The sequence below is a fragment of the Phocoena sinus genome, chromosome 2 (genome assembly GCF_008692025.1).
Source record: "Phocoena sinus isolate mPhoSin1 chromosome 2, mPhoSin1.pri, whole genome shotgun sequence".
Classification (NCBI taxonomy): Eukaryota; Metazoa; Chordata; class Mammalia; order Artiodactyla; family Phocoenidae; genus Phocoena; species Phocoena sinus.
Genome location: NC_045764.1, coordinates 176,968,754 through 176,991,002, shown reverse-complemented (window position 1 = coordinate 176,991,002; position 22,249 = coordinate 176,968,754). Strand labels below are relative to the sequence as shown.

The 22,249-nt window shown below is 66.1% G+C and overlaps 1 protein-coding gene across 1 annotated transcript in view; it reads right to left on the bottom strand.

Annotated features, from left to right (window-relative positions):
- Positions 1-17,989, bottom strand: part of KIF26A (kinesin family member 26A) — a 38,350-nt gene extending 20,361 nt beyond the window's left edge. The window contains exons 1-3 of the mRNA XM_032624881.1: positions 17,813-17,989; positions 17,209-17,454; positions 4,608-5,042 (exon numbers count right to left, since the gene is read on the bottom strand). Of these exons, the coding sequence (XP_032480772.1) occupies positions 4,608-5,042; positions 17,209-17,454; positions 17,813-17,854 (723 nt within the window). The 5' untranslated portion in view covers positions 17,855-17,989. The remainder of the gene's footprint in view (positions 1-4,607; positions 5,043-17,208; positions 17,455-17,812) is intronic.
- Positions 17,990-22,249: the final 4,260 nt, after the last annotated feature.

Sequence of the window (22,249 nt, the reverse complement as noted above, 5' to 3'; positions counted from 1 at the left end):
CCCTGTGAGCAGCGCACCGCCGGGGGCTCCCGGGGGCCAGGGCAGGGCTCACCCCCACAACGCCCCTGGTACCCGCTGCCCCAAGTGGCCCAAGGCGGGGCCCACGTCCAGCGGCCCAGGCTGGCCCGGCTACGCTGGCCAGCAAGGCCGCCTGGATGGCAGGGGACAGGGCTGTGAGGTCACGGCCCCACACGGCCCTCCACCCACTCCCGCGGGGCCCAAGCATCCCACCTCCCGCGCCGGCATCTCTGCCTTCAGCCAGAACGTCCGGCCCCACCAGCAACAGTGCAGGCCACCCAGCCTGCCTACGGCCGGCCGAGACCCACACTGACCTGTCGGGGGTCCCGCACGCGCCTCGGCTCCGCCGGCCCACGAGCTGCCGAGACCCGGCTCCGGCCACCGGGAGGCCGCTGCCGATTCCTGCCGGAAGCAGAGCCCAGACGCGCCAAAAGAAGCCAAGGGGGCGGGGGAGGGCGGTGGGAGGGAAGACCACGCACGACACGACACAACATGGGGACAGCAGATGGGGGGGGCGGGGGGGGGGCGGGCGGCCAAACAGAAAACGTGATGGAGGCGCCACAGCAGCAAGGAAAGAAAAGCATGAAGAGAGGAGCGTAAGGAGGGCCCACCGTCCCGGGAGGCCCCTGCAGGAGGCTCCAGACCTCTCTGCAGGGTGCCCACGACGGGGCGCCGGGGTGCCAAGGAGCACGGCTTGGGAAACACCAAGCTAACCCATTCCTTAGGAGCCCTCTGGGCCTGCATTCTGCATCTGCAAGATCGTGGCCCGTGAAGGACAGCGCTCCCCAGCTCCTCAGGACAAACACCTCTCCGGGGGCCCCTTCGTGCCCAGAGGAAAGGTGGGGAGGCATAGGAGGAGGTGGCTAAGGGGCGGCCAGAGCTGAATCTTGCCCTGCAGGGGGCACGGGTGGCATCGTCCACTGGGCATGTGCCGGGCCCCCTCAAAGCTCTGCCCAGTCACCCAGAGGGCCCCGGGCTGGGACGGTCCTAGCCTCTGCAGATGCCTTGTCCCGCCCCCGTGTCACAGAAGCACCTCACATGGAAGTGGGGGCCCATCTGTCCAACTTCCACTCCACGGGCGGGTAAACTGAGGCCCAGAGGGGGTACCAGCAACGGGTTAGCCAGGTCAGAGGGACAAAGCTCCCTCCACCCCACGCCGTTTCGGCCTTGTCCCCGAGGACAGGTGAGCACCCACCAGGGACCCCCGCCAGGGTTCATGGGAAGTGGGGGGAGGCAAGCAGGCTGGCACACAGGCAGCAGGAGCCAGGTCCCCAAGCCAGGGCCACCCAGCCTCCGTGGACAGAGGGAAATCCTGGCTCCACCAAAAATGACCTCACCTCCCACTCAAAGCAGCATGCAGCACCTCCTCCAGGAAGCCCTCCATCCTCCCTGTCCAGGCCGAGCCTCCGCTGCCCCAGCCCCTGCGGCGGGCTGGGAACCCTCTGCTCCAGGTCCTCCTCCACGAACTGTGGGGCCCTGGGTAGGGCCCGGCCTGTGTCTACAAGACTAGGGAAGGTTTGCACAGGCTCTGCTAGCCTGGACCCAAGGTAGCTGCACCCTTCACCCAGTTACTCAGTCCCACCCTCAGCCGCCCCAGGCGGTGCTACCTTTAGCCTACCGTGGGGTCAGGAGGCCAAAGCCTCAATCTCTTGGCATCGGCTGTAAAATGAGTGCAGATGTCCTGTGAACATCTGACGGGGCCCTGCCAACATGGGGGAGACATCACGGTTCACAGCCGTGTCCCCGTGAAGCAGGCCAGGGCAGAGCACCGGAGGTGGCCCACGGGCACCTCCATCCCCCACGGTGGCAGAAATACCTCTGCCTGACACAGTCTGGAAAGCAACTGCCCGACTGTCCCGCTGGGCGGCTCCCACTGCCGGGAATCATCACTGGACACTCGGGAGGTGAATGACCCGGAAAGGGCCGAGCTCTGTGCTCTGGACGGGGAAGTGGGCTGCAGTCTCGACAACAGCGTGGTTGGCTGAGGGCTGCTCCATCCGGACAGTAGATAGCCATGCGCACAGAATGACCCCCGGCAGCCCACGGGGCAGGCTCCCAGCCACAGCGCCTAGAACACACCAGGCCCTCCACCCACCTCGCCCGCCCAGATCCAAGTCTGCCTAGAGACTGTGGCACCCAGGGCCGCTGATGGGCTGTGGTGGAGATTCACAGCACGTCTCTCCAGAGGTATTTAATTCTAGAGCCTAACATGCAGTGTTTTAACATTCCAGGGCCGCCTCTAATGATCAATGCCCCGGTTCAGGGGAAATTACCTCATCTGAGTCCAAAAGTTCTATTTATGGTTCTAATAATCTCTCTATTGATCGCCAGGACTGTTGTCTAATTAAAAATCCACTCCCACCCACCCTGAACGCAATCAATGCACACATAAAACCAACAGGGAGCCTTAAATGTTCACGTTTTACGGTGTGCAGGCCACCGGCGGGGCTGCCCAGCTAGAGGCCAGTGACCCCACCACAGCGCAGGAGGCTGCACCGAGGCGCTGCGCCATCCCGCCCTCTCCCACCTCCGCTCACCCCACTCCTCCGCCTCCTGGAGCCCTCAGAGCCGCGGCCAACCCTCTCTCCACCTGCAAGACTGCGCTCAGCTCCCTCCCAGGTAAGGAGCCCCCTGGCTATTCCCAGCAGCCTCCTCTGCCCCCATACACTTCTCGCTGGGCCCACCATCTCTGACACTTCCCTCCAGGCCCAGCTCAATGCCACCTCCTCCAGGAAGCCGCCCTGCTCTCTCGAGCCCCTCGGCACATTCCTCCCGGGCAGCCCAGCTCTCGGGCCAGGAGGCACCATGGGACTGGCACAGCAGAGGCTGGCCTCCCTCTTCTTGACCTCACTCAGGACTAACAAATGCAGGAGTCGGAAACAGTGAGGCCACACCCAGGGGGCATTGTCACACCAACTGGAGGCTAGTTCAGACCCAGAAGTTCTTCCTGGGAGCCCCCTGTGCACCCCAGGCTACTGAGGGCCAGGGAGGCCCCAAGGACAGGGCAGCCTCAGGCGGACCAGCTCCAGCAGCAAGTCACAGGGGGCCAGCTCCCAACAAGGGCAGGGTCTCGCCAAGGGCCACCCTGGAGGCAGCAACGTCCAGCCAGCACATCTCAGTGCCGTCAGAGGGGCCAGCAAGCCCAGAGACGGGGGCAGGGCAGGGGTCAGTCCTGCCCAGGGACTGTACGGACTTTGCTCCAAGAGCTGGGGGCCCTCCTCGTGCCTCCATGTCCCACAGCCCCAGGGGGCACGGAGACCCCAGGAGACGTCTGCCTCGTGCTCTATTTCAGAGACACTTGCTGGGCGAGTTGGTGCGGCTGGCGCTGTGGCGACTGGAAAGGCTTTCACAGCCACGCACCCGTCCCCCTGCCCCTGGGACTCCACGGGGGGCGGACGATACAGCCACACTTGTGCCGCACCGCTACCTGCTCCCCCCGGCCGCGACCCCACCCCCAGCTCTGTCTCCCAGTAAGGCCTCCCCACCTCCATGCACACAGACCAGTCCCTCTGCTTACAGGGTCCCTTCTACTTTGTCGCCTGGTGAGCCCCTATTCCAGGCACGGCTGGGCCCCCAGGAGAAGGCACCCCACCCCCCCCATGTCGCGCAGGGCTTGGGCCTCCTGGGGAAAGGCCCTCCCGGCGCCCAGCACACCTAGTCCCATGTACCACCAAACCCAAAGCAACTCCCTCCAGCGTCCCAGGAGACCCCTGATCCAATAACCCACCCTCTCCCAACCCCCCTACCCTGGTACGCCTTCTCTTAGAAGGAAGACTGGGGGGACACAGAGGACACTTGGGAGAAACTCCCACCAGAGAAGCCCTGTGACCAAGGCAGGGCCGGGCCCCCAGCTCCGCCCTCCGGAGCTGGGGTCATCTCAGGCCACGGGGCCCTCCCTGGGCACACCCAGCCCAGGTCTGGGGCACCCCCGGCACCCCTGGTGCCCAGAGCCGGTTCCACGGAAGCTATGCCACTGCTGCGGTGACAATCTGGTGGGCCTGAGGAGGGGAGCCCCGGAGCGGGGGGGGTATCCCGCAGTCCCCCAAAAAGAGGCGGCTCCTGAGAGGCCAGGCCCTGTGTGAGCGGGAACGGGGTCCCCACCACCTGCAGGCCCCCCGCTACCCTCCGGGCTCTGTCACCTGTCCAGGGGGCAGGGCTGTGTCACCCAGGGCTGCTGCACTCCAGGCAGGAGAGCCGGGACAGGGAGTCTCCAGGAGGAGATGTTGGATGACGGTCTGATCTTGCCCCAGCAGCCCACAGGGCCCTTCCATCAGCCCACGGCGCCACGCATGCTCTCAGAGTGGCCAAACCGTCCCCAACCACAGGCCTGTGCCAGGTGGAAGCGATGCTCCACGGTACACAAGAGGACCCTGCCCCCCAGTGACCTCGTAGGCTGACTTGACGAGGGCCTTGGGAATGTCTGGGGCCTCCTCCAAAAGGCACAGCCCCCCTGCTCTAGGGGGAGCCGTGCTGCAGGGCACCCACTGAGCTGGGCACTCAGCCCCGGAGAGCGCCCAGCCCTGACCGGCTGTAAGCGTCCTGCCTGGTGTCCCAGGGGGCCCAGAGCCCACTGCGCCCCAGGCACTCACCAGGCACGTCGGTGGCAGGAAGCTGTTGACCCTCGAGACGCTCCACATGCCCTCTAGGCACTGCTGGGCCTGGATGGTGACCGTGCTCAGTGCCCCGCCCAGGCCAGCAGGTGCCACCGACACCTGGACGCTGGGCCCGGACGGCCAGCCCAGCCCCTTCCTCCTGTCTGGCCCCACTCGGCCCAGCTGCCGCCCCACCGGGCCCACCGGCGCCGGTCCATCCCTCGGGCTGGTGGCGGCACCGGGGCTGGGGGGCATGAGTCCGGGGCCTCCATGGGGGGCGTCAGGGTCCTCGCGGCTGGCGGGCGCCTGAAGCAGCCGCAGAGCCTCCCGTGTGAGCTGGGTCAGGTGCGTGGTACAGACGTCACAGCGGCGCTCAGCCTCCGGGCGACACGCAGGCAGCTCGTCAAGAAGCAGAGCGGAGAGGCACGGGTCCTGGGGGAAGAGGGGACAAAGGGACAAAGGGATCAGTGCCTGGGTGCCAGGACTCACCGCCTGGTCCTCACGTCCTAGGCGCCAGGCCAGCGTCGTGGCGGCCACTGCACCATCCATAGCTGACTAATAAGCCCCGAACTGTCGTCAGCACACACCCAGCAGGAAATAATCATCGGGGCTTGAGAGTGAGGCTCGCGGCGCCCTTGACAACTGCCCAGCTCCTCCTGCCGTCATCACCACGCTCGCTCACGGCTAAAGAGGCATTCGCACGCTCCCCGATGTGCCGAGGAGCAGCCGGGGGCCGGCAGAACAAAGCCTCCACGGCGGGCTGGGGGCGGCCAGCACCAGGGCCCCGGCTGGAAGCGACGTCTATTCCAGAGCCAGTGGAGGTGGGGCTGGGGGGCTGGAGACCCTCCCCCTGCCTTTGCGGCTGCTCCACAGGGCCGAGCTGGCGATTCCAAGTCCACGGGAAGACAGAGGCCGAGCGCGGCCAGCAGAGACAGGAGGCAAGGCTCAATGGCCTCCACGCTCCATCCCGGGCATGGACTTGGTCCCTGCAGCCCACCCCCTGGCCTGCACTGAGGGGGACACACGGGTCTAACTGCAAGCCTGGTAACCAGAGAGGGCTAAGAACAGGAGCCAGGGGAGCCCAGAAGAGGTCCTCGCCTAGCCTGGAGGTCAGGGAGGGCTTCCTGGAGGAGGTGACAATCCTCAGAAGGAAACTCACTGGAGGGAAGCTATTAAGAGTCCCATTCCCGGGGCCCAGCCCCTGCACCTCGACCCCCCACCAGGCTCTGCCTCAGCCTCTCCCCGGGGCAGCCCCGCAGGGCTCTGGGTCTATGCTGGGACCAGCCCCTCAGCATCCTTGCCCCTTCCCCGAGGGGCAAGCCCCAACCACAGGTGCCTGGCTGGAACATCCTCTCAGCAGAGCATGAGCCCAGCCCAGCCGTGGCTGTGACCACCCAGGACTTCCCCAGTGCCACCTGACAGAGCAAACCCCAAATGCGGGCCTGGGTCTCCAATTCGGCCAGCTGGTAGACTCAGCCAGCCCCATCCCTCCCCATCACCACAGCCTGGACCCGCTGCAAATCTGCAGAGCCGGGGCCTTCCCCCCTCCCTGGCCACACTTCTCCCAAAAGGTTCTAGGCAAGGCCTGGCTCCAGTCCAGCGGCCCTCTTGGCCAAAAAAGGACTACGACCTCCCCAAATCCTCAGATGCAGAAGCCGTAAGCACCGTGCAGAAGGGGGTGCCTCATTCATCCCAGCAGGGTTCCCCAAGCCTGAGCTGTGGCCAGCCTGACCAGTGTCCACAGACGCCTGGGAGGGCTCCAGAGGGTGACAGCTGGGACAGGGTGGCCTTGCCATGAAAGTACACTCTGCTGGTCCAGCCTCAGCAGGGCATCGCTCTGCTTCTGTGTCCCCAGGACACGCAGACCTCGGAGATATTTCAGTTTCGGTCCAGATCACCGCAATAGAGGGAGTATTGAAATAAAGCCAGTCACATGAGGTTTTGGTTTCCCAATTACAAGACCTACGTTTACACCACACTGTAACCTGTTCAGCGTGCAATAGCATTGTGTCTAAAAAAACAATTTAACGTTAAAAAAACAGCGCGGATTAAAAAATGACGCTGTCAGAAAAACGGCGCTGACAGACTCGCTGGACACGGGGTTGCCACAAGGCCTCGGCTCGCAGAAAACACCGCACCTGTGAAGCGCAGCAAAGCAAAGCACGTCCAATCCGGTGTGCCTGCGCCGTCCCACCCTCCCGGCAGGCTCGGCCGTAGAGCTGCCCCCTCACGTGCCCCCGGGCAGGCCTGGTCGAATGACAGCGTGACCCCAGCCAGGCCAGGCCTTGCCAGCTACCTGATTTACAGGCAGCTCCGGAAGGCCTGGCTTTTCTCCAGCAGAGGCTGGCGGGCCCCAGAGCCTCGGAAGCGCCCAGCGTGTCGGGTCCCAGTCAGCGACACCACCCCCGCCTGCTGCTCCCCCGTGGGGCCCCGGGGAGGCCCGGAAACGCCGCAGGGACCCCACTCGTGTTGCCCGTGGGCCACAGATGGAATCCAGACGGCGGCCCAGCCACGCCTGGCTCCCACGGGCCGGCTGTCACTCCATCCCCCACCCCCAACCCCGCCAGTTTTCCAGGCCCGGCCCTGATGACTCTGGTTTTTCCACTCAGCGGGAGGCAGCTAATGGTGGGCTGGTGAGAGGGCGAGGGAGGGCGGCCCGCTAGAGCCATTAACCAACTTGAAAGGCGGCCCAGACCCCGCCCGGCCCAGGCCCAGCTGCCCATTGTTCTAGGGGCTCTGCTTCCGGGGAGCCCTGGCATCCCCTCCACGGCCTGCACAGGAGGAGGCGGAAGGAAAGTGGGAAGCGCAGGGCATGGGGGGCTGCTAACGGCCCTGGGCCCGCACCAGACCCCCACCGCGCGGCCACGGCAGCCCCCCGCCCGAGCCCCGCCCCCAGCCGGTCCCGAGGAATTCAGGTGGGGCGCCAGGGAGGCCCCAGCGGCCCCAGGCCTCAGGCTCTGAGCATCAAAGCCCTACGTGGGAACCACAGGGGTCTGCTCTGGGGGGAGAGAGCCCCCCCTAGCTCAAGCACACCCTCGCACAGGGAGACAAGCCCAGGGCTGCCCGGTCACCTGCTCGGTGAGCCAACTGAGGGGGTTTCTGCGCTCGTGGCCCCCCCAGGCCATGGTGTCCCGAGTCCTGCCTCACAAGTTCCCAGGAGGGCCAGGCCCAACACACCCGGGCCCACCCCACGGCCAAAGCCCCCTTGCAGCAATGGCAGCCGAGCCCACCCCTTGGGGGACCCTCACATCATCACTGCCGAAGGCTGGCTGACCCCCCGGGCCTCAAGGGGCTCCCGGCGTGGGGCAGGCCCGTCCCTCCAACCCGTCTCCTGTCACACACGTGAGATGGCAAAGGCCAACAGGAGCAGGGACCCGCGTGGGGTGACCGCACGGAGAGCCCAGCGGACCCTGAGCCCCTCCGACAGGCCAGGCAGCAGCGGCTGGGCCAGCACAGGGCCCAAAGCGGCTGCTCGGGCAGCAGTTGGGCCACTGAGCAGCCTGGGACAGTCACTGCACGCTGGTCACTCAGAACCACAGCCCTCGCTGGGGGGACCAGCCTGGGGAGCGCAAGCTTTGGGCAGGACAGGCCTAGAGCCGGGATCCCCGCCCCCAGCACCCCGGCCCAGCGCTCAGGGCTCCAGGGAGGGGGCTTCTCCTGGGAGCTGGCACGGGCCACTCCCAGGAAGGGCACCCTGGACCCCAGAAGGTGAGGGGTGACGGCACCTTCCACACCACCTGCCGACCCCTGGGCAGCCCTCAGGGAGACAAAGGCCCCTCCCCACTCCTCAGCCACCCCTTCCCCCCAGTGCAGCCCGCAATCCTCAGACCCCAGCACAGGGCGGGGAGCTGGGGGACGCCTGGGAGGAGCAGCCAGCCCTCCCCCGGGCCTGGTCTCCTCTCCCAGCCCTGGAGCAGCTCCTGGCAGCTCCAGGGTCCACAGGCCCAAGTTCCAGAATCTTAACCCCTGAAAGCCCCGGCCACCGTGCAGCCTGGCACCCACCCCTCCCCTCCAGAGCCCAGCACCTTCAGAAAGACAGTAGTTTTCCTGCTGCAAAATATTACTTTTAGTTTCCGCTTTGTGGTCTAATCAAACAGATATTTCACTCGCATTTGGAAACTATTTTTCTTAATTTGGTTCAACTTAGCGTCGCGCACCACCTACCCTGCGCGCTGCCTGGCTTTCAGGGAGCCTCCCCGCACTTAAAAGTGACGACTTCTCATTCTTCACTTTGTTTCTGGGTCTCCGAGTTGCTTTAAGTAATCCTTCCATTTGCTCCTGTGAGGGAGTCCCAGAGGGGGCCGCGCTGCCCCACCATCACCACCAGGAGAGGCCTCCCCAGCCCGGCCGGCCAGGCCCCCCCGCGGGGCAGGAGGGGAGCTGACCAGAAGCCCCCAACCCCACCGCCACGGATGCCCCCCTGGGAGGGGGTGGGAAGGGGCTCTATTCCCCAATTCAGAAAAGCCCCCAGGCCGCAGGGCTATGAGGCGACCCTCTCTGAGCCCCCATCACCCCGTCTTTTAAAAGGGGGCCTGGGCACCCACCGGCAGGGCGGCTAGGAGAGCACATGGGCCCAGAGGCCAGCCACACGGTCAGGCTCGACAAGCAGGCGCTGAGCAAGGTCCCACCAGCCACAGTTCCCTCCGCCCCATCCTCCCTTCTCTCCACAAACAAAGCAGCTGGGCCGTGACCCCGAGCGGCCCCCTTTTCCGGAGTTGACAACAGGTCCAGGAAGGGACCCCTGGCTGCCGGGCCGGGCGCTGCCCTCCCGGGCTCTGCTGTCGAGGACATTCCCAGGTCGCGTGCAGCGGGCTCGGTTTCCAGCCACACCGCAGCCATCCCAGGCCCTCCCTCCCTCCCTCCCACCCACCCAGCCAGGGCCTCACCAGGGGCCCGACCCCCAGCCCCAGGCCCCACCACCTGCTGGGTCCAGTGGGATGCCTGGAGACCCAAACCCAACCCTCCCTCTGCCAGCCAGGCCGCCAGAGACCACCCCGGCCTGCAGGCCTGCAGCTCTGAGGCCCCAAGCTGACACGGGGGGAGGGGAGGGGGGCCGCAGCCTGGCCCACCCAGCGCTGCCCAGCACCCATCCCCAAGGCCCTGTGCCAGGCACCGGCCAGCTGGGCAGCTCGGGGCACACACTAGCTCATTGAGACCTCCTCCCCTCAACGGCCTCTCTATCCTCCACACGAGGCCACACAAGGGTGGCGGGGGCCCGGGGGACTAAAGGCCAGACAGGCAGGACGGCCTCAGCGGGTGAGGGTGGTGGAGAAGCAGCTCCATCAGGACACCCGCCGCAGGGTGGGAGGGGGTGCCTGGCACGCAGCCAGACACAACCTTCAGTCTGTCCACCTCTGGATGCGAGCACAGCCTGTGGACCTCAGTTTCCTCATCTGGACAACGGGCCGTGGCAGATCGCACCCCGCAAGCCCAGCCACGGCCAGGGCTCCCAATGCCACTTGGGAGGCTCTGAGTCCCGGCAAAAGGGGCAGGTGCAGAAGCCGAATGGGGCCCCTGCCTCCAGGTGGCCCCAGATACCGTGTTCTCCTGCACACAGGGCCACCCCCGCCCACCAGCCCCTCCGACAAGGCTGCCAGAAGAGCTCGGAACTACGGCTCTTTATCAGAGGGCTTCCCAGGACCCCCCAGGCCCCACTTCTACTCCAGGGCTGGAGCGCAACTGCACTCCACCCCACTTCCCGACCTTCGACCTCATCCTGCTTTCCCCTTGTCACCCTACAGGGCACCCAAGACACAGTCTCCGCATGTGCTCCGGGCAACCCCATCCTCGAGCTCTTGATGCTCCGCCCCTGGAGACCCTCACCCCACCTCTGGGCTAATTCCAGCCCAGATCAAATACCACCTCCTCCAGGAGGTCCTCCTGGGTGCCCCTTTCCAGAGCCCTCCCTCCCAGGGCACTTTGGTTAAGAGCACAGACTTCAGAGGTGGAAAAGCCAGGGTGCGTGGCCTCGGGCAAGTCACTCACACCCGTGTGTCCGCTACTTCCTCCCCTGGCACGTGGGGTGGTGGAGCTAAGCACATAATTCCCAGAGGCCTGCTCACTGGTGACAGGTTTTGAACAGGCCAAGTATGTGGGGCTGGCGGGGATTCCAGGAAGCAAAACTGGGCTGTGGCCTCGCACCAAGGCTGTGTGGGGGAGGATGGTGATGGGGAGCCTAGGACGGGGCAATTAGGAAGGAGCCGACTCTGCAGACCACACCCCCGGGCAGGGCACGGGGCAGGGCCAGCGCCCGGCACGCTCCACCCGGAAACACAGGCAGCTGCGCAGGCCAGCATCCATCACACGGGATCAGAGGTGAACGCACACGGCGGTGTAAGGACATCCACCCAAGGTGGACACAGCAGCCTGTCACTGGGCCGTGTAGGACCGTAAATCCACCAGCCCCAGGCACCCAGCTGAGTCCACCCACCCCTGCCCCAGCCCAGCGCCCACAGCCGAAGCCTGGGATGCTGCCCGGGGGGGCAGGGAGCAGACCAGATGAGTCCGGGGAGCCCTCCCAGGAGCCCTGCAGTCCACGTTGGTACCTCGACCACAAAACGTAGCACCAGAAGCGAAAGCGCCCCTTCACCCAGAGGGGGCCAGAGTGTCTACTCAGCCCAAGGACGCTGTTCCCAGACAGGGCAGCTGAGGCCCTGCCAAGAAGCGACCACACCACAGGAGCTGGGGCCACAGGAGCTAGGGCCACGGGAACTGGGGCCACAGGAGCTGGGGGAGAGAGGCTTGTCCACCACGCGTCCACCCAGCGGGAATGAAGATCACGGGGCCCAGAGGCCAGGGCTCAGGGGTACGTGACCAGAGAGCAGCTCCCAGAGGGTCCCAGACAGCCCAGACTGGCTGCTTCCAGAAACCTGACAGGGGACAGCCTGGCCCTGAATGCCACCCCCCACCGCACGGGTTCCCCGTCCCCAGGAAGCAGACGAGTGGACGGAGGCCAGACGCACTGAGGGACACTCGATCCACTTCCATCCTGTTTATTTATTCATACCCCGCACCTTCTTGCACAAAAACTGCGGTGGCTTCCAGGAATTACTCGGCATAAATTGGAAGTAAAACCACGTGGCTAGAGACAGTCACGTTAGAGCAGCTGGGAACGATCAGTTCCCACAGATGTGTGAGAAAGGGCCCACGCGGTTGGCGGAAGCTGAAGACTGCATTTGCTGTGAGCTTCCTGGCAGGCAAAGGAAAAAGGAAACTAGACTTTCCTTGCCATTCAAGACGACAACCAGCTCTTCCAACTGCCAAGTAAAAGATCCCTTCAGGACACTCGAGGGAGCCTTGAAAAGGCCCCAGACCCCCTCCCTTAAGCCATGCCAGACCAAGACAAGCCCCCGGAAAGGCACTGAGCAGCCCGAGGTACAGGGGTGACACCCTGACCCTCCCCCTTTCAGCAGAGAGGCAGTGAGGAAAGTCACCACAACTCACTCCCCTGCTCAGCCCCAGTGCTGACTGCAACTGGACTCCCCTCAAGAAGCTCCCTACCCCAGACCCCAGCCGGCCCCCAAAGCCCCATCTCTGCCTCTGGCTGACATTCAGAGGACAGGTATTCAGGACCCGAAGCTCAGTCCCGCCCCCACTGCCCACCCTCACTCCCCGAAACTCCAGACCAGCAAGGACCCAAGACGGGCACACGGATGGGACCAAAGGAAGTTCTCAGGGACAGCAGGGGACACCAGCTAGGCCACCGCCCACCTAGGGAGGAGGGGGCCAGGGCAGGGTGTGGAGGGGCCGGCCGAGGTCTCACAGAGGCCAGGTGGCAAGGCCAGGCCTGACTGGCCTCCTCCTTCCTCCCGCCCAGGCTTGGTCCCCACGGCCTGATCCCTCCCCGGCTGAGTCGTCAGTCCCCTACCAGCTGGGAGAGTGCCCAGCAGCCAGCCAGGGAGCACCGGCCCCTCCCACACCTCCCAGCTGCCTCTGGGGCCTGCCAACACCTGGCTCAGCTGGAGAACGCTGCTGACACTAGGCGCCCCGCCCCGGGGAGCCCCCCCAGAAGCTGGTGGAGCTCAGGCCAGGCTCCAAACAGCATGGGGGACACGGGCCCAGGGACTGTGACCCCAGGTGGCAAATGTCCAGCACCAGCTGGGCCAAGCCCCTGCCGCCCCGGGACCCCACCATGCCATACCAGCGCGGTCAGAGCTGGGGGCGGTGGGGACAGACCACGCAAGGCTTCCTGGGGGTGGTGACAGAGGCCCACCACTCCTGAGCCAGGCCCCAGAGAGAGATGGGAGGGTCTCCAGGCCTCTAGCCTTAGAAGCCTGGTCACTCACCCCGAGCTGTGCCCGGGGTGAGCCCACGGCCTCCCGGCAGCCTTCAGACTCGCTGTCCAGCTTGGCGAAAAACACGAACCAGTGCTGGGGCTGCATGGGTGGGCAGTGGTTCTGGAATTCGCAGGGTTGGGGAGGACGAGACCCCCCTGTCCGGGTGAGCGAGAGATTCCCAAGATCGAAAGGAGAACTGATCACTTCCCCCATCTAAGCACTAATCAATTCAGTGCCGTGTTGACACGTGGACGTCACGGGTTCCAGAAGAGTCACCTCCTCCACGCGATGCGTCTGGGCGGCAGCTGGAGCAGATCCCCAAGCAGGATCCCTGCCCCCCACAGCTGCAAGGGGCTGGGGACCGCCATCCTCCACAAGGGCCTCATATGGGGCGGCGGGGAGAGCCAAGATCCAGTCCAGCAGCCCTCGGGGTGAACACAGCAGGGTGTAGGAGGCAAGATCTGGTCACTCAGTCGTTCAACAAATGTTTCTGGGTGACCCAGACCCCATGCCTGCCCTGACAGAGCTCCTGGCCTGGGGGTAGCACACTGGCCACAGAGACCACACAGTGGCTGTGGAGTGTGGGAAGGGCTGAGAAAAGGCGGGGCCAGGTGGCAGCAGGGGTAGCCTCTGGGAGGACGGTGGAGATGTGGGGGAGGGAAAGCTCGGGGGAGGGGAGGGGAGGAGAGGTTCACTGCACATGGAGGGCCACCAGGCTCTGTGTCAGGAGCTCAAAGTGAGGCCACTCAGTGAGGTCCGAGTCCCCCACCACCGTCAGCTGCCCAAGCAGGGCTCAGGGCAACTCAGGCTGTACGGTTCCACCAAATGAGTATGGGGTGGGGGTGGGGGGGTAAGTCTGTCAAAGGGGCACGGGGGGGGGAGTCTGCCAAAGGGGCGCTGTGGCAGACCACCATGCAATGAAGAAGGGGCCCCGTGCCCAGGGGCTGTGCCTTTCGGGGGGCCTCGGTCTGGCCTCAGTCTGGCAGGGCCCAGGTGGACAGCAGGACCCAGGACTGGCCAGGGACCCTCCTGAGGGCTCCACAGTTCAGAGAGTCCCCTCTGGCTGCCCCGAGGGTGGGCAGCTGTGGGTGGGCTGGGCCGGGGGACAATGACAGGGGCCTGCAGGAACTTGGTGACCAGTTTGCCAGGGAAGGCTGGGGCCTCAGCTTCTGACTCGGGGGATAGAGTGGCCAGTACTAAGCTGGAGGGCACTCAGTCGTGGAGGAGAGGAAGGCCTGGCTTTGGTCCCTGGGTGGGGGGTTCTGGGAGCTCCCAGCAGAGGCCTCTCAGAGGCAGGGGCAGGGAGAGCAGAGCAGGGAACTGGCAGGACCACCTGGGGAGGCTGGGGCAGGGGGAGGGGGTCTGGGGAGAAGCAGGGCATCTGCAGCGGGGCCCACGGGAGGAGCGGCCCATGGAGGCCACAGGACAGTCTGAAGGGCGTGCTCCAGGCCACGCAGGGGTCCGAAGGGGTCACTCAGAGACAAGGCCTTGGACCCTGGTGAGAGCAGAGGTGGCTCCGTGGAGGCCCAGAGGCCCCAGCCTGGCGTCCCCTCCACAACCAGGCCCACCGCCCCTCACAGTTCAGGCAGGACGGTCTCTGGGCTCCAAGCTGGGCAGGCAGAGCGTGTTCCCTCCCCCACGGCCCCCAGGGACATTAGGGCTCAAAAGCAGGGGGCACAGTCCTATCTGCTCCGCATGGATGAGGTCCCTGGGCGGGAACCATGGTCATCCTCACTGCCCAGGTGCGGAAACTGAGGCAGGCACGGGGAGAAGGGAGCAGAGGCAGCAAGGGGGAGGCGGGCCCTCCACCCAGGCTGCCCGCCCACCTCCCATGGGCACCAAAGACCTAGGCACAGCATGACCCCCGAGCCTACATCCCAGCAAAAGCAACAAGGGCTGAGGCATATGGGCCAGCCTGTGCCAGACGTGGCCCAACACACCTGTGAAAGGGGTGCGAAGGTGGTCCCAGGTACAGAGAGGGAAACCGAGGCCACGAGCTCTCAGCGAACCTGCCCAAGGCCCCACAGCCCGGAACTGGCAGGAGGGTGGGCAAGAAGCCAGCGGGGAGTCGAGCCCCGGCAGGGATGCCTCAGGCAGCGTATGGGGTGGCCGTGAAGGACCACGTCCCTTGACCCTTGCAAGGCTCCCTCCCACCTGAGACCAGGCAGGGACCCCAGGGGCAAGGGCCTCTCAGTCAGACTGGGGTCCCAGCTCCACCCTCATCCCAGGCCATGGGAGCCCAGCAAGCCACCTCCGGACCGGGGCCTCCCCAGATGCCCCAAGCATGGGACTAAGTGAGATGACAGCCAGCAAAGTTCTCTGTATACCGTGAAGTGCCGTTCTCACAAAGCTCATCTCCTCACGGTGAGAAACAAGAAAGGGCCCCTAGGGAAAATTCTAGACCACAAACTCTACACTCCAGTGCCTTGTCCGCCTCAGAGCAGAGCCCAGTGCCCCTGGACCATCGGGCCAGACTCCTGCCCTGCGGGAGCTCTGGGGCAGGCCGGGTGAGGCTGCAGGCTGTGCGCGGATCAGCCTGGGTCACACAGGACAATGACACCCGCCAAGGCCCCAGCCACCTTGCCCCATGTCCCACGGCCCGGGTGGCTCAGCCCAAGGGCCTGAAGCCCCCTGGGGCCCATTCCCACCCTCTCTGGAGAAACAATGGATGACGGGGCCCTCCCTTCCTCAGGTACAGCACCCTACAGGTTGGACAGCACCCCAGAAGGGCCCCTGGAGGCTACCCCATCTGACAAAGGAGGAAATGCAGCGGGGGAAGGGGCCAAAGAGATCAACAAAGCCAGAGACCCTGGTCTGCTGCGTGAACAGGCCGCTGGGTGCCAGGGACAGCTGGGGAAGGGGGTAAGCCCTCACCTGGCACTGAGGGGTACCCAGTGTCAAACGCCAAACTCGGGGAGGCCAGGGGAGGTGGAAGGTGAGCGCTGTGGGTGGTCCAGGGCCTTCCCTGATGAGCTGTCTGCAGGAAACGACCACTGAGACCTCCAGATGAGGGACCCCGAAGCCACCAGCGACTGGTGTGACCTGCAGCTCTCTCCACCAGGATCCCCTGCCCACCTGCGACCCACCGGCCACATGTCCAGCACCACCAGGCAAAGCCCAGTTCAGTCACTAAAGTCTCTCCTCTCTCTGGCCTCAATTTCCCCTAACGGGGTAGTAAGATGGCCCTGTGGCCCTGTCAGGCCCCCAGGAGTCTAGCCCAGAACACCCTCTCCTGGGGCCGTGAAGGTCTTCTCACGTCTTTTCAACCAGATTCAGGCCATGTGGGGCACAGAGCGTCGCAAGGCTGCAACCTGCTCAGGGCAGCAGATGTGGGAGCGTGCAGCCCCACCCCAGGGCGGGCCACAGGTCCCCTCCCCTGACCGCAGAGCGAGGGTGCCCAGGACACAAACCAGACTCACATCCCCACTCCCAATGCCACGGGGAACACCGCTGGACCCCAGGAGGCCGGGGTCTCGCCCAGACAACAGGGCCTCCTTGGAGAACTATATTTAGATTCAGTGGGGATTATGCAGGCTTACTTCCCAAGACAGCTTTCAGAAAGGCTGCAGGTCAGGCGGGAAGGGCTTCCTCTGGAGAACCGCCCCCCCAGCCCCCAGCTTCCCAGGCTGTGCAAACTTCCAGAGCGCATTGTTCCTGGAACAATGGTCCCTGCTCCTTCCAAGACCAGGGCAAGCCCGCTGGCTACAGAATTCGGCAGAGCGCCCTCCCCTGGCCAACACCTTGGCAGCTGGGTCTGGAGCCTGGAGGGCCAGATGGGTGGCCACTGCCTAAAGTGGCAGAGCCCCAGGCTGTGGGCCACACGCAACTCTTAGCCATGGCCCTGGGAGGGGACAGAGAGGGGGCCCCCCCCCACAGCAGCTGGCCCACCCTCTGGCCCTCCAAGCCCTCCTGCCCCAGGTATGCAGTTTCCAGACACTTGGCTGGGGGCCCAGGTGCTCCAAGGGCGACAACGCACCAAATAACCTCTTGCCTCTGGCAAGGCAGGAGCTGTCCCGCCCGGGGTGGAGGCCCCGCCATCTCCCCCTCTTCTCCCTCTCCCAAACACACACTAGGCTTCCAGCTGCGGGACATCTGCAGCAGAAACGCCCACCCAGCCCCTCCCATCAGACAGTGGGACCCTCTTAGGATGAAATGCCCCAACTCACACACAAGGTGTTAACAGACGGGAAACCGAGGCCCAGAGAAGGGAAGGGACTGGCCCAAAATCCACGGTGGAACCTCGCCTCCCTCCGGGCCCCGAAGACTCCCAAGTTCCAGCATAGGACCCGTCCCAGGGGCCGGCCTGAGGAAGGGTCACTTACCCGGAGGGGTGTCCCGGGCCCGCCGACCAGCTTCCACGCCTGTCGCTTGAGCTCGGCGAGCTTCGTGTGGCAGTGGCGGCACCAGCCGCCTCCACCAGCCGAGTGGCCCTGCTCCGCGCCCGCCCCGGCGCCCTCGGGCGCAGGGCGGCTGCCGCATGGATCCTGCTCGGGCCCGGCGGTCAGCCTCTTGCGGGGGGGCACCTCCAGCAGCTGCAACGTCTCGCGGGCCGGGCCGCCTTCTGTCACCTGGTGGGGCGGGGGCAGAAGGGGACAGTGAGCTTGGGCCGCTGGGCGGCGCCACCCCGGTACCCAGCACCGGAGACTCCAGACCTCAGAGCAACCCAGGCCGAGTGACTCACTCGACAAAGTTACGAGCGCTGGGCACGAACCTGCAGCGCAACGTGTTCTTCCATCCCGGGAGGGCTTCATTGCCCGCCCCCCCCCCCCCCCAGCGGGAGGCCCGTCGCCACCCGCGCTCCGCTCCAGGCCCGGCCCCCAGGGGGCGCCGCGCACCCTGCCAGTGTCCTCTGCGTCCCGGGCTCGGTCCCGGGCCATCCGCCGGCCCCCAGTCGCCCTCCTCCCTCTCGTGCCCCGCTGCGCGTACCGCGGGCTGCGCCGCACACAGGGGGGCGCCGCGGCTGCCCATGGCCGGGACGCAGGAAGGGCTGGGCCGTCGCTTCAGGGCCACGAGGGCTCTCCCGGGTCGCCGCGGTTACGTGATCCGGTCTGAGGACGCCCCCATGGCGAGGCCGGCCGCTCCGAAGTTCGAGCAGCAGGCAAGTGGCGGAGAGCGCGATGGCTCTGGCGGCGAGCGCGCTCGGAAACGAGGGCGGGGCCGGGGACTCCGGGGGCGGGGAGGGGCGGGGCTCCGGGAGAGCTGTCCCGCCCCGCCCAAGCCCTCGCGCTGCAGTGTGTGGGGGAGGGGGTCCCGCAGCGCCGCGCGGCCGCACCCACTCCGAGGCCCCCAACCTGTTAGGCGAGTCCCAGCCCGAGGGAGGGGCGCTGGGGGCCGCGGTGAGATACCCCGTACACGCGCGCGTATGCGCCTTCCTGCATCTCTCCTGGGACACTGGGGTCTCCTGGGAGGCCCCAACCCACTCGTCACTTTACAGGCGAGAAAACTGAGGCCGCGGAGGGGAAGGCCTTGCCCAAGGTCACACAACAAAGTGGAAGGGAACCCCGACCCCCAGGCTCCCGATCGCTTTTTCCTGAAAATCCAGCGCACTCCGCGTGTCGGTGGCCACACTTTGGGTCTAACTGTCACGCATGGGTGAGCATCGCCGGGCTCTGCGCCTCGGAACGTGCAGCGCCCATGCCAGTCTATCTGTGCCTAGGCGTGTCTGCAAACGGCACGCGAGTCTTTGCAGCCGCGCGTGTGCAAGAAGGCCGGTGTGCGCGCCGTGCGCCCGGGAAGAGGGAGGAGGTGGCCCTGGGGGTGTGCGCGGGACCTGTTGTCAGCCGGCCGGGCAGATGGGAACTTAGCTCCGGAATTAATTGCCTCTTAGTCTCCGGCTGGGAGGTCGCCCCCCTTCTCCGGCGACCAGTTGCTCCCGCTCCAGCTCAGCCCTAAGTGTCTTCGCTATCCGAGGCGGCAGGCGGATCCGGGTCCGGCTCTGGGTCAGCCAGAAATCCAGGGTCGGGCTCCGCGGGCGCGGCCACCCGGTTTCTCGCGACGCGAGCGCCCCCTGCTGGCCGCCTCGCACCCGCCGCCGCGAGGCTCGGAAGAGGCCTCGCGCCACACGTCCGAGGCGAAGAGGCGCGCCGGGGGAGGGGGGCTAGAAGGAGCGGAGCCAGGGCAGAGGGCGGCTGGAAAACCGCGGCCCAGGCGGAGACCCCAACCGCAGCTCCCCGGCACGCAGTGCGACCCTCACACAGATTCGAGCCGCTCCCTGCCTCTCCTGAGCCCCTCAAAGCGACTCCTTCTTTATGTTTTGCCCACCCTCCCTTTCACTAGAAAGGTCCTCTCCACCTACGCACTCACTCCCCAGAAAAGAGTGGAGCGGGGTGATCTGCCCCTCCTGGCTCTCCCAGTTGTTCTTGGCCTGCAAAGCGGCGAGGGGAGCATAAAGTGGGCAAAGGGTCCCCACTCTCACTCCACGGTCCCACGTCGTCCAGCCCCTTTCCACTCGGCCTGGACGCCGAAGCTCTTCTCCTTTTCTAGCTCCTCGAAGGAAAGGGGCGTCACCCGCGTCCGGATCTGGGTACCGCGGGACGTCGCAGCCCCCGCCCCTCAACTGCTCTGGGACACAGACACACACATATGCAGGCCCGGGAAGCGCGACTCTATAGCACGCCGACGTACACACTCCTCACCTGCACCTCCGGAAACACATCGGCCCCAGGAGCCCTTGTCCTATGCCCGGGGCCGGCCACACCCGCAACTTCATTTGTCCGCTCGGCTGCAGCGCTTCCAGAAGCACACGCTCACACCCTACACCCGGGTTCCCGGGGACGGCCAGACACGGCCCCGCGGAACCTGGACCACCTCGGGACTCGGGATCAGCCGCGAGACCCGCGCCCCCCAGCCTCTCCCTCCCCAGCAAGGCGCGCGGTGGGACTCGGAGTCCCTGCGCTGCGCTCTCCTCCCTCGCCGACAGTCCCCCGCTCAGGACGCCTCGCTGAGGGGAGAGAGAGAGATAGGGCAGCACTAACGGGGAAAAGTGCGGCCCGGCCTGCGCGACGCTGCTCGGGACCTGCCGCCTCTTTCCCGGCGCCGCACCCTGGGCCGCGGGAGCCGCGCCGCAAAGTAGCGGGACGGCGCCTCTGCCGCCAGCCGGGTCCTGCCGCCCGGCCCTCACCTTGGCTTGGCGCCGCAGGAGGTGGCTGGTGAACCCCAGGATGATCTCCGAGTCCAGGCAGAGCGCCCCCATCTCCAGCAGGCTGGGCGCCTTGCGGGGCGCGCCGCGGGGCGGCTCGGGCGGCCCCGGCAGCGCCATGGAAGAGCGGAGCGCGGGGAGCAGCGGCGCCGCCGCCGCCGCCGCCGCCGCCTCCCCACCCGCGCGCTCACTGGCCGCGCGCCCGCCTCCGCCGCGCCCCGCACCGCGCAGGGCAGCCCGCCAGGTCCCCAGTCCTCCGCGGCCCGCGTCGGCGGCCCCTGCGCTGGCTCCGCGCCGCGCGCCCCCGCGCTCCGGCCCCGCCCGCCCGCGCCGAGAGCGCCCCCTCCGCCAGAGCGGCGAGCCAGACTCCCGGACACGCACACCCGAGGAGGAGGGGCGGGGGGCGAGTACCCTGCTGGCCCTGGGGCGGAGGATGGGGGCCAGGACCCGGCCTGGGTCCGCACCCCCTTGCTTCGCGCGCCTCCTACCGGGTGCTGTGGCCGGGAAGCACAGGGTCCGGGCGTCAGCGCCTAGCGGGATTCCGCAAAACCCCGGCGGACAGGGGGCGTGTCGTGACCCCTCCCACTCCAATCCGCCCTGGGGACTCCGCGCCTTGGGGGTCCCAGTCCCTAGACATGTGTAGGGAGCCCAGTGACCTTGCGCTCCCCCCTCTCCCCATGCTCCACAGCGCTCCTGTCTGGGCCCCCTCCTCGGAAGCCCCCCATCCCACACCCCAGCCTCGGTCAACGGACTCTTAAGGCCCGTCCCACCAGGACCTCAAAGCGCCTCCACTCCAGCACCCCGATTCCGCAGCCACCTGCAGCCTTCTCTGCCCTTGACCTGAACCCCTCCGGCCGTTCCTGGAACTCCTGCGGGCTGAAGGATCCCTGCTATTCGCCAGGCGCGACCAAATTTCGGAGTCCGTGGCGGGACGCTCGGGGAGCAGGGGCTGGGTTCTACCGGGATACAAACTCAGGCCCGAATCCCGCGCTCCTTCAGTGCGCAGCCCCCCAGCCTCGCAAACTGACAGGCGCCCTCTGTGGGCGCAGGCCAGGCGGCGGGACGCCTGCCTGGGGAGGGTGGAGCCCCGGGACAAGGTTTCCTAAATAACCTAGGCCCACGGCGAGGTCTTTGGGAGTTAGCGGGGTGGGTATTAGGCAACACTGCCGGGGGAGATGGACCTGAACAGGATGTGGAAGGTAAGCAGGCATGGAGAGAAGACCAGAGAAGCGAGGGCCTGGACGTCACAGCGCTGGGCCCTTTCAGAGGCACAGGTGTGCAGATGGCCTGACATGACAGCTGGGCTGGGCCAGCCCCGCAGGCCCCTCTGCTCCCTGGAAAGGACCATGGACTCTCCCTACTCACCCCTCTTCCGCCGCCGGGAGACCCTCCTGCTTCACGGCGTTCCTCCCCTGACACTCCAGTGGCAACTGGAGGACATTGTCTCCACCTGACTGCACCTGAAGGGCTCATCGTAAACACCTTATCTGCCCGGCGCAGGGCTGGCCATTACCACTGCTCTGCCCCACCCGGGCCTCGCGTCAGGAGAGACACCCCGGGAGGAGCTGCCCGCCTCCCCATCCCCATGGCCACTCCTGGCCTGGGGCAGAGATCAGGGCAAAAGCCACAAGGAGGCCCGGAGTCGCCCACTCCCCCTCCTCAGCCCCTCCTGTCGGCCACTGGAGGCCACCCTGGGGACCTCCCACCCTCCTCCCTCCCCACCTCTCCAAGACCCTGATCCTGGGGCGCTTCCTCCAGTGGACCCCGCTCTTCTGGGAGGGGGCTGCCACCTTCTCAGTGGATTGATTAAAGCCATCGTGGGGATTTTTTTTAACATTTAATTTACCAAGCACGCCACGGCCAGTCAGAGCTGTCCCAGGGGAAATCTAGGCCAAGGGAGCAAAGGAGAAAAACCCCTGCAGTTGAGTGGAGCTCTGACAGGATTAATTGCTGGACTCGGCTTCCAATCAGACCCCACATGGCAGTATTTCAGGACAGCAGGAGGACACCAGGCTGCAGTGGTCAGAGTCCTGCACGGGCATGGGGAGCCTGAGCCATACCCCCACCTCACCACGACCTGCTGGGGACATTGGGAAACGCCCCCAGCTCCACATGCAACCCAAGTTCCCGTGGGTGGTCTCCAGCCCACCCCCAGCCAGCCTTTCTAAGAGGGGCCAAGCCCTTCCAGCCAGCAATCTGAGAGCTGGGCCGGCATCCTGACATGC